Raw genomic sequence first — 9,726 nt, forward strand, 5'->3', positions numbered from 1 at the left:
TTCTAATGTTTTGATGTCTCTGTAGAGCACTTTGAATCACCCTGTTGTTGAATTGCCTCGCCTACACACACTCACACACACAGATATAAACACTGAACAGATGGTTTCAACTCCAGACCTCTGCTGAAAGACGTTTTCCCAAACTGAACATGTTAACTGATCAGCGCCGCTGTATGGACATGATCCCAAACCACCTGATTCAATGCTTACCTAAAGCTGCCGAAGAGTTTTCCAAACCAGGTCTGTAGAGGCATCATGAGCACAATGACGGCCACGCCGGTCAGACACGAGGGCCCGAGCTCGTACCAGAGGAAGACGACGATGACTATTGCTTGAAGCGGTCCGACCCACAGGTAGTGCAGGTTGAGTGTAATCTACAGAAAACCATTAAAGATGAAGACACGACCGGACTGGAAGGACCAACAGATCAGTACACTGACTGAACCAATGAGCCAACAGCAACGTCTCAGATGATTACACCCATTAAATATCGATAGGGTAAGAATTCCCAAGTCGAGTTTATGTCTCTTTTATCTGATCATAATCATGATGCGAATCAGAACTTCAGTAAACATCTGATCATTTAGTATCGTCTCACACGGTATCACAATGTGGACTGACTGGACACATCCCAAACACATGACAAAGTAGAGATGTCTGATATTAGCGGCTGGTATTGGCATAAAATGTCTTATTGGAAATGATCAGCACCAGTTTTTACTTGTTTTTCTTCTTCTTTTGGGGGAGGGACTTCGCACATGTTGGTATTGATTGGTATCAGTATTGGACATTAAGATTTGGACAAAATAGATTCATCAATATCTGAAAAAAAAAAAAAAAACAAAAAAAAAAAAAATAAAAAAACGTCAATTTTGAACATCACTAGTTAAAAGATTGAACCATCAATCTGGGGTTGGGCTTATGATCTGTGTTGTGTAACTTTGCAACCTTTCACATGAATTGAACAGTAATAATAACTTAGACAACAGAACTGTCATGCAGCTACAGTGGCTACGGAGTTTCCTTCTTTTAAATCAAATAATCTTACTTTTTTCTCATGGGTCGGGTCTTTAGGTTTCATTTGAGACAGTGGCCCTCGGGGACAAAGTTCTCTGGCATATAATTTTGTTGGACAGCATGAGATTGGCTTTGAGAAATACTTTGAGGAACTCTGAGGTGAGGTGAGGTGTTCCAGGCACGTCCCTCTGGGAGGAGACCCCGGGGAAGACCCAGGACACGCTGGAGGGATTATATCTCTCGGCTGGCCTGGGAACGCCTCGGGATCCCCCCCGCAGAGTTGGAAAAACTTTTTTGTATATTTGAAGTTTATCACTATGTAACATGGTAAAATGACTGTAGTGTAAAAGGTGTCCACCAGGGGGCAGATACAGGAATCCGATTACGTTCAACAGGATTTTAGGAATATTTGTACCATGAAGTGATGCTGAAGGTCTCAGCTTTTCTTTGTTTTTGTTTGTAATGTTTCAGGGCTTGTCCGGCATGTAGAAGTTAATGTTATTCATCTCTGTTCGAATCACTTTTTGATCAGTTTTAGCTCATTGATTAGTTGTTTCTGTTTGATGGATATTGCTTTCCTTAGTTTTCCATCTTTCCTAACACCAGGGAGACTAACATGGGATGATGAGAAAACTAGACCTGAAAAAGGTTTCTTTAGAAGTGTTTTTGCTTTTTAATATTTTATGTTCCAGTCAAATAAACTAATAAAAAGAAATGCACAGTAACAAAGGGTTTCAAAAAAATTTGCTTTCAAATGAAGCTTAAAACCTCAAACATTCTTTAACCTCTTCAAAGTGCGATTATTGTAATGCCATTTCAGCAGGTTGTCCAAAGACTTCAGGTAATTCTGGGCTTTTTTTTTGTCCTTTTAAGTGATTTTTGCCACCATTTTGTTTAGTATATAATGTGGGACAATTTTCTTACCTTCGCCGAGGAGGTAATATTTTTACCGGCGTTTATTTGTTTCTTTTTAAATTAACTCAAAAAGTTATGGACGGATTTTCATGAAGTTTTTAGAACTTGTTGGAAATGTGAAAAGGACTGATTTAGTTTTGGTGTCGATCCGTATCACCATTCTGATGGAGGTTTGCGCTCTCTGATTATTTTTCTAGTTTTCAGTAGATTCTTTCTCTTGAAGAATCTTCACAATTAACTTGATTTTACTTTAATGAAACAAATTAACGTCACTTTCATATCATGAGAAAGTCATCTCCCAAAAACTGCTCTAATATTACAGATTTATTCATTTAATAATTATCAAATCACTACATCAACTTCAGTCTTAAATAAAAAAAAAAAAAAAGCAAAATATGTAATTATTCAGATTATTTTTACCCTTAAGTACCAAACATAAACAGTTATTTCTCATGTCATGCTTGTTAAACTTCGGAATTAATTTAAAGGGCAAAATCAGAGTTTTAATACAATTTTAGTAGATTTAAGATTCCCAGCTTCCAAACTTTTTTTTTTTTTAAATAAAAAATGACTCACTTTTTTGTTTTTTTCTCTTTTTAAAAAAACAACAAAAAAAAACAACAGACATTATCAGCAACTGTGCGACGATTATTCTATTTATGATTATTTATCTTGAGAAAAAGAAAAGTGTCTTCTCATGATAATGACATATTATTCCTTTATCACAAGAAAATGGTGTTAAAAGAAATTTGAGTTGGCCGCTCTCTGCTTCCGTAGAGTCATGTAAACAGTTGGAATGGAGGGACCCTAAATAAATTTCACTTTATTGCCACAGAATACTGCTTTATTATTTCGCTTCTGTTGACGACCTTTTGCACAGTCTGATACTCGTCCTCTCCCTCCGATGGACACAATAATCACACAATAATGCACCACAGTAATTTTAACATAAAAATAGTAATAAACAGTGAAGAGGAAAAACTATTTTTGATCATTTTGTTGATGATTCAGTTAAAAACTGAAAAAAAACAAAAACAAAACACTTTCTCCCCATTTTGGGGGGGTCAGACCTTAAGACTTGTCTTAACAAAATTCCCAGCAGTCTGAAAAATATTAACGCTCATTTATAACACTGACATTATGTGACGACACCAACATTAAAAAGTTAAAAGAAATATTTATTTTGCTTAAATTACGACATGAAATTCAGTCTTGATAAAAAAAAAAACCTGAATATTCAACTTAAAATGCTGGTTTACGTTGTGTGTGTGTGCCTGTGTGACATTGGGAATAAATGTGAATTGATCTAACTGTGACGTTTTGAAGCCATGAATTACTTTCATAGTGTTTCGTTCACTAATCCGAGTCCGTTTTGAATCATCCTTCAGCGAGTTAAGGTTTAGGACTGCTGGCTTTAGACGTAAACACGACGGTGTCTCGGGCAACATGACGGACTCGAACCAGCCTCCGGGTCAAAACTCTAACATTCCTGTTTTTATTGTCATATTTACAAATTTAAGGCCATCCGAGCTTCAGTGTCACAAAGACATAAAAGTGAGAGGCATCCCTTCGCTCTGACGGCAGATCCAGATAATAATCAGTGTAGCAGCGGAAGGAACCGCCATGTGTTCCCAGAGCAGAGCTCAGAGGATGGACGGAAAGTTAGAAAAGCCCTAAAATGAAACCTTGGGGGACGTGGCAGAAGAAGAGGCGGTCTGGTCCAGTTTTACTAAAAACTAAAAGACTTAAAGTCACCAGAGAAAGGTTAGCATACCTCATCAAAGCGATTGACGTCATTGGAGAGGAGGTTGACTATCTGTCCGGTGGTCGTTCGTCCCATGGCCTCGCTGCTGAGACGAAGAGCCTGGCGAGAAAACGGCCCTTTCTGGTGAATTTACTGCAAAAGTCCCACATAACTCAAAGCCAAGCATCACCAACCTTCTGGTAGATCATGTGACACATGGCCACTCTACTCCTCATGCCAGTTCTTTGGACGTTGTAGTAGTAAAGATGCTGGAGGATGGCCAGTCCGAAGGAGGAGACCGACATGGCTGCAGCGTAGCAGTACGCCATGTGCAAACTCCTCTGATCGTCCGGGTCGTAATTCTCAAAGTACTGGATGATTTTTCCCAGAAGAAGAGGCTGGATCACCTTGATGGCTTCCTTTATCACAAAAAACACACATTAAAATCTCAATGAGCGAAACAACAGATGGAGGAAAGGTTGGATTAAAACATGTAAACGTTAGCATCAGCTCAACTTGACCACATGCCAAACTCTCCAGACATGAGTTGACCTTGCAGAAGAACGTACCAGTGTAAATACGAAGAGCCCGGCGAGAGCGTAGGGTTTTCCGTAGCACCTGACGAGGACTCGGGTCAGCTTTGGCTTCTGAAGTTTCTTTGCAGCTCTTCTAACCTCATGATCCCAAATTCTAAAAGAAAAACATGCAAATTTACTGTAGTTTTGCTCCGAAGTGAAACCAAAAGACTAACGCATGAATTTCCTCCTAAAGTCCCATCCAGCACCATCACGTTGCAGCTCATGCAGCCCGTTTTTATGCCGATGCTGCGGAGTTTTAGTTTTTAGCTCGATTCTTCGCTTGTTTCTTCAGATGCTGACTGAATTTCTTCTAAACAGCTGAAGTTTTTCAGTTCTCTCTGCAAACAAACCCGTTTTAATGCTTTAAATTAAAACACTTTGTTTGCTTCACATTTTAATTCTGCACTAAACTTCCATCAGTGCAGCTTAGATTAATGTGAAATGTGTTCATGTTTGCGTAACAGCAGGTTCAGGTCACTCAATGCAAAGACCTGCTGGTGACCCATCTGCAGCCGACTTCATCCACTGTGAAGACGACGACGTCTATTTGCACACAGGAAGAGGAGACATGGTAATACCAGACATAAACTCTGGCATTTCAACCCAGGGATTGGTGATTTGATCACAGAACATAGAAATTCGTTCATATTAAAAGGAAAAGCGGGCCGAGTACAGATCCCTGTGGTACGCCTCGGCTTCAAACCTTCTGGAAACTGTTTCCATGTTTCCACACTTCTTCCTGCTAATATGCTCCTCCTATCCTCACTAAACCATCTCAGTCGCATCTGCTTTATTCCAGCAACACAGGACCGTGATTTTTCCTCTTTTCACCCACAGGGTCCGCTCCTTTCCCATCATCAGCCGGCCAACGGCCCGGGTGGAAGTGACGACGGGCAACGAAGGAGTTTGCTGGTGGAACCAAAAAAAGCATGGCTCTTTCAGGGGGAAATTTAGTCTAAAACTGGTAAAGAAGGTTATAATAAACCCGTTATTTTGTACGTATGTCAGGACTGTTGTCTGTAAAGTGCAAACCTGAAGATCTCTTTACAAATCAGGACTGGAACAAAAGTTTACTGGCTGGATTTCAGTAGAAGCTCATTTAGGAGTTATAAAAATGGGATTTTATCTCCTGAAGTTAAATAAAGACCAAACATCAGCTTTATTTTATCAGGTTGGAACATTTTCACCTGCAAACAGACTGATGGGTCCGTTCGAGCTCTCTGATTGGTGGAAAGTTGGACAGGAAGTGCCTTCATCATAATTTCTGAGGTCTCCTAGCAACATGGTGATGAAGATGTGATGGATTTACTATCTGGAGTCTCTGAATAAAAAAATACATGTGTTTGGATTGTAAACCTCCTGGACGGATAGAAACGCTGGAAAACCTCTGTAGACCAGCTGGAGGGTCACATGACCGTCACAGGTACACACTGCTGGTGATGATGATGATGATACAAACGGCGTTGCTGGGAGGTCTAGGCTGGAAATCTGGTTCTTTTCACCTCTGGAGGGTTGGGTGTGGCGTCTACGGAAACCCTGCAGGTGTTCTGAGTCTCGATGTGAAACTGCAAGCTGAAGCAACAGGAAAAACTGGAAAGGAGCCGAATGTTTGGCGAGGAACAAAGAGACGGAACGACAGGCTTCCAGGTGAAAGAAGCCCCAAGCTGCGAGACCCAGCAGCAGGTCTAACCGCTGCCATCCTCCCATCGCTCCACATCTCGCCGCCTCCTCGGCTTAATGCACTTACCTCTGCAGCTCCTCTCCCAGAGTGTCTGAGCGATCCTCCGGAAGAACGTCGTAGATGTTGCTCTCATCCAGCCGCTGTTTGTGACCGAGATGCAGCAGCGGGGTCAACCAGCTGAAACGAGTCATGCAAACACGCTAAGACACGACATCACAGCGTGAAACATCTCAGTGAAACGGGCGCGTGTCCTTTCAGATCGGATCTATGTGTGGAAATATGAGCTGAGATGACGGCTCCTCACAGAGAACGCCAGATCAATACATGCCCTGTCTGTGGAGGCGGGCGCATGCGCCATCACAAGCATTAATCAGTAATTTCACAACGTAGATGATTTGCTGCGTCTTCAGTTACAGATGAAACCGTAACTTTTCATCTGGACGAATAACTGAAGCTTGAAAAAATATGATCAATCAGGAATTATGCAGGTAAAATATATTATATATATGCTAAAATAAAAAAAAACAAAAAAACAATACCAATAACATCAGTATAATTCTTTTTTTTTTGTTTGTTTCTGTTGATGTTTGATTGTTTTTCTTTTTATAAAACATTTGGACAAAAAATAGAAAGTAGAAAATGTGTTTTAAAACATTAAAAGTGCCTTTTTATTAAATATTAACTGAGAATTTCTTTTTTTAATCCTTAACATTGTTATGACAAAATTTCTTTGAACATAAAGACATTTTTGTGCATAAATTTTCTTGAATTTGTCCTTTTTGATTTATAAACAACTGAAATAATTGAGTTTTTGTGAGTTAAAAAACTGCTGCATCACAACATCTGGACTTTGTTTACAACAGCTGAAGCCGCAGGAATTTCATTTATTTCTAAGAATGAAAAAAAGTTTGATTTTTTTTTTTTTTTTTTTTTTACAAAAATTACAAAACAAGTTAAAAAAAAAAAAAAAAAAAAAAAAAACTTAGAATAAGACCATAATAAAGATAAATGTTCTCTGCATTTCTCATGCAGAAATTCCCAGATTTATGACCTGTAAACCTCGCTGAAGCACGCACACATGCGCACTGGACGCTATTGATCCCAGCTTTCTGTAGAAAATCAGCTGAATGGAGAAACTTCTCACCACAGAAAGATTCTGGAGCAGAAACCGGCGGTTTCCAGCGGGTTGTGCCGTCCTGCCGTCTTCTCTGTGACCGTGGTCATGACGCCAGGACTTCTGCGGGTGTCCTGCGGGTGTCCTGCGGGTCTCCCGGTCTGACAGTACACATCGCTCCACCAGCGGAGCCGCTTATGATTCCCTGGTATGTAGTTCGCTTACCTCATGTAAATCTGAGCTTCAGCCAATCAAACCGTCTTTTCTTCTCTTTTAGCCGGAAGGTTTAGTGTGAACACCTAAAACAGCTGTCAGGTACCAGAATCTAAAGGAAAGGTTTTGTTTATTATCGCAACGAATGATTTCTTATTTACCAGATTTTACTTCGAGTCGTTCTGCTACTCCTATAAATTTCGCTGTTTTGTTAATGTACGTAAACGCATCTGACATTGCCATTTAACTGTTGTTGAAGCTCTGAATGACAAATAATCTGGAATATTTTAGTCTTTCCTCTGTCCGGGGTGGACGGAGAGGGTTCCAGGAGGGCATTTTACATCCAGTACACGAGTAATAACCACAGTTTATCCGCTTTAACTGGTAGATGAAGCCAGCTTTTCTACTTTCCTGACAGTTTCTGGAACAAGAAGACTGACCGGATTGGCAGACATAGTGAGCTAAAACTGCGCTTTACGGACTGAACTGGAACGCAGCAGGTTGTGTCGCAGAGCCGGAACAAGGTCCAGATGTTGTCAGATGTCCTGGTCCGTTTCTGGCTCTTATCTCGGCTGTCCGGTTGGACACGAGGGAGACACGGTCCCATGTTTGTGTTGACACGTTTCCTCTCACGTGACGCTTCACAGCCAATCACGTTTGTCATGGAAGGCAACGCGCCATAAAAATAACAGAACAAAAATACATAACACACACACACACACACACACACACACATTTTTTAATTTCATAACTACATTTTACATTTATTCTTAAATCTCAACTACTGTCCGGTATCAATAAATGACATTTTTTCTTCTGAATCTGATCAATAAAGGGTCTTTAAAACGTGTAAAAAAAAATAATAAAAAAATTAAAAAAAAAACCTGGACAAACACACGTTGCTTATTCTCCTATTGAGGATTAAAAAGAAAACATTTTGTATTTTTCCTATTTGGAGTAGACGTGATCCCGACCTGCACAGAAACAGATGCTTCTATCATATCATAATCCATCTGTAGAAAGTCAGGGAGAATCTTTAACATTAACCCGGTTATCAGCTTCGTCCATCATCAACACTTCCCAGCATTCCTGGACTTTGAACCGTCACCTTGTCAACGTGAGGCTCTTCAGCTTGACCTGATAAACCCGGTTTCTACAAAACCTTTTCTCGGGTTTGGCATTAATTCACGGCTTGGAAGGTTCAGAAAAGGAGAGTTAACAACATGAGAAACTTCAATAATTTAACATCTAAATCTTCTAAAAGTCCAGCAGGTAAATACAGAATCATGTTTCCTTATTTATGATAAAAAGATAATTTTAGTTTGGTCAAAGCGCCACTAGAGGAAGCTGGAGGTCCACCTGTGTGACGCTCTGATGGATTTTCTTTCATGCAGTATCATCACGTTTTCTCAGTCTCTGCTTAAAAACAGAAAGGTCACAACTTCATGTTCAACAGAAATCCTGGAGAGAACTTGGGAAATATTTATTTTATTGCTCCTCTGCTCTATCAGGTGGACACATTTGGGTTTTTCCATCCAAACACAAAGAAATCGACACAATTCTACTGTAAATGGTTCACCACCTCGCTGTGTTGATACGACTGACATACAATATCCACATTTTCTGTTGTGCTGCCTCCTCTTCTAACAGATGTTTTTGTGATGGGAAACTGCCACATGTCCCCAGTTAAATAATACAGATTGTTTCTGTTCATCTCAATAAATTAAAGATAAACTTATTTGTGGATGAATGAAAGAAATACCAGAATAACTAAACATGGAGTCTTAAAAAAAAATGTTCTTTTGCACAAAAACATGCACATAAGAAAGCTATAAAATTTTCATGAAACACATCCTTAACCAGAAAAGTCACATAAATATATTTAATTTTACCTTGAACTGCAAATATTTGTCACAATGCAACTCTATTTTATATTTTATAATTTTAAATATGCAAAAAACAAAAACATTTATATATGCATATATATATATGCATATATATATATATATATATACATATGTATATGTATATATATATATATACATATGTATATGTATATATACATATACAGCTAAGGGAGGTAAGCGGGCTAAAGCTAAGTCATGTTGTTGGCCGGCTAAAAACTGCGGTTGTTCTATGTTCTTCTTACGTGAATCGGGAGGTTGGGTACCTGTCAATCAAAAGGACACGCCCCTCAATTTGCCGAACTTCAAGATTAAATTACTTTTAAACAGGCGAGTTAGAAAAAAATTCACTCCCCCCACAGTTGTCATAAAGGTAAACCTGACCTACAAACTGAAAATGGATTTTTGAATACGTGTTTATTTCTGCTGTAAACGTGTTTAATCCTGCTGTAAACCTGTTTAATCCTGCTGTAAACGTGCTTATTCCTGCTGTAAACCTGTTTATTCCTGCTGTAAACGTGTTTATTCCTGCTGTAAACGTGTTTATTTCAGCTGTAAAC

At 39.4% G+C, this 9,726-nt stretch overlaps 1 protein-coding gene across 1 annotated transcript in view; it reads right to left on the reverse strand.

The window, feature by feature from the left end:
* Positions 1-7,623, reverse strand: part of LOC306773714 (ATP-binding cassette sub-family C member 4-like) — a 60,011-nt gene extending 52,388 nt beyond the window's left edge. Inside the window, exons 1-6 of the mRNA XM_079263611.1 lie at positions 7,080-7,623; positions 6,002-6,112; positions 4,246-4,366; positions 3,871-4,095; positions 3,707-3,796; positions 211-374 (exon numbers count right to left, since the gene is read on the reverse strand). Of these exons, the coding sequence (XP_079119737.1) occupies positions 211-374; positions 3,707-3,796; positions 3,871-4,095; positions 4,246-4,366; positions 6,002-6,112; positions 7,080-7,159 (791 nt within the window). The 5' untranslated portion in view covers positions 7,160-7,623. The remainder of the gene's footprint in view (positions 1-210; positions 375-3,706; positions 3,797-3,870; positions 4,096-4,245; positions 4,367-6,001; positions 6,113-7,079) is intronic.
* Between the last annotated feature and the right edge of the window lie 2,103 nt (positions 7,624-9,726).

This window comes from Telmatherina bonti (genome assembly GCF_933228915.1).
Source record: "Telmatherina bonti genome assembly, chromosome: 24".
Taxonomy (NCBI): domain Eukaryota; kingdom Metazoa; phylum Chordata; class Actinopteri; order Atheriniformes; family Telmatherinidae; genus Telmatherina; species Telmatherina bonti.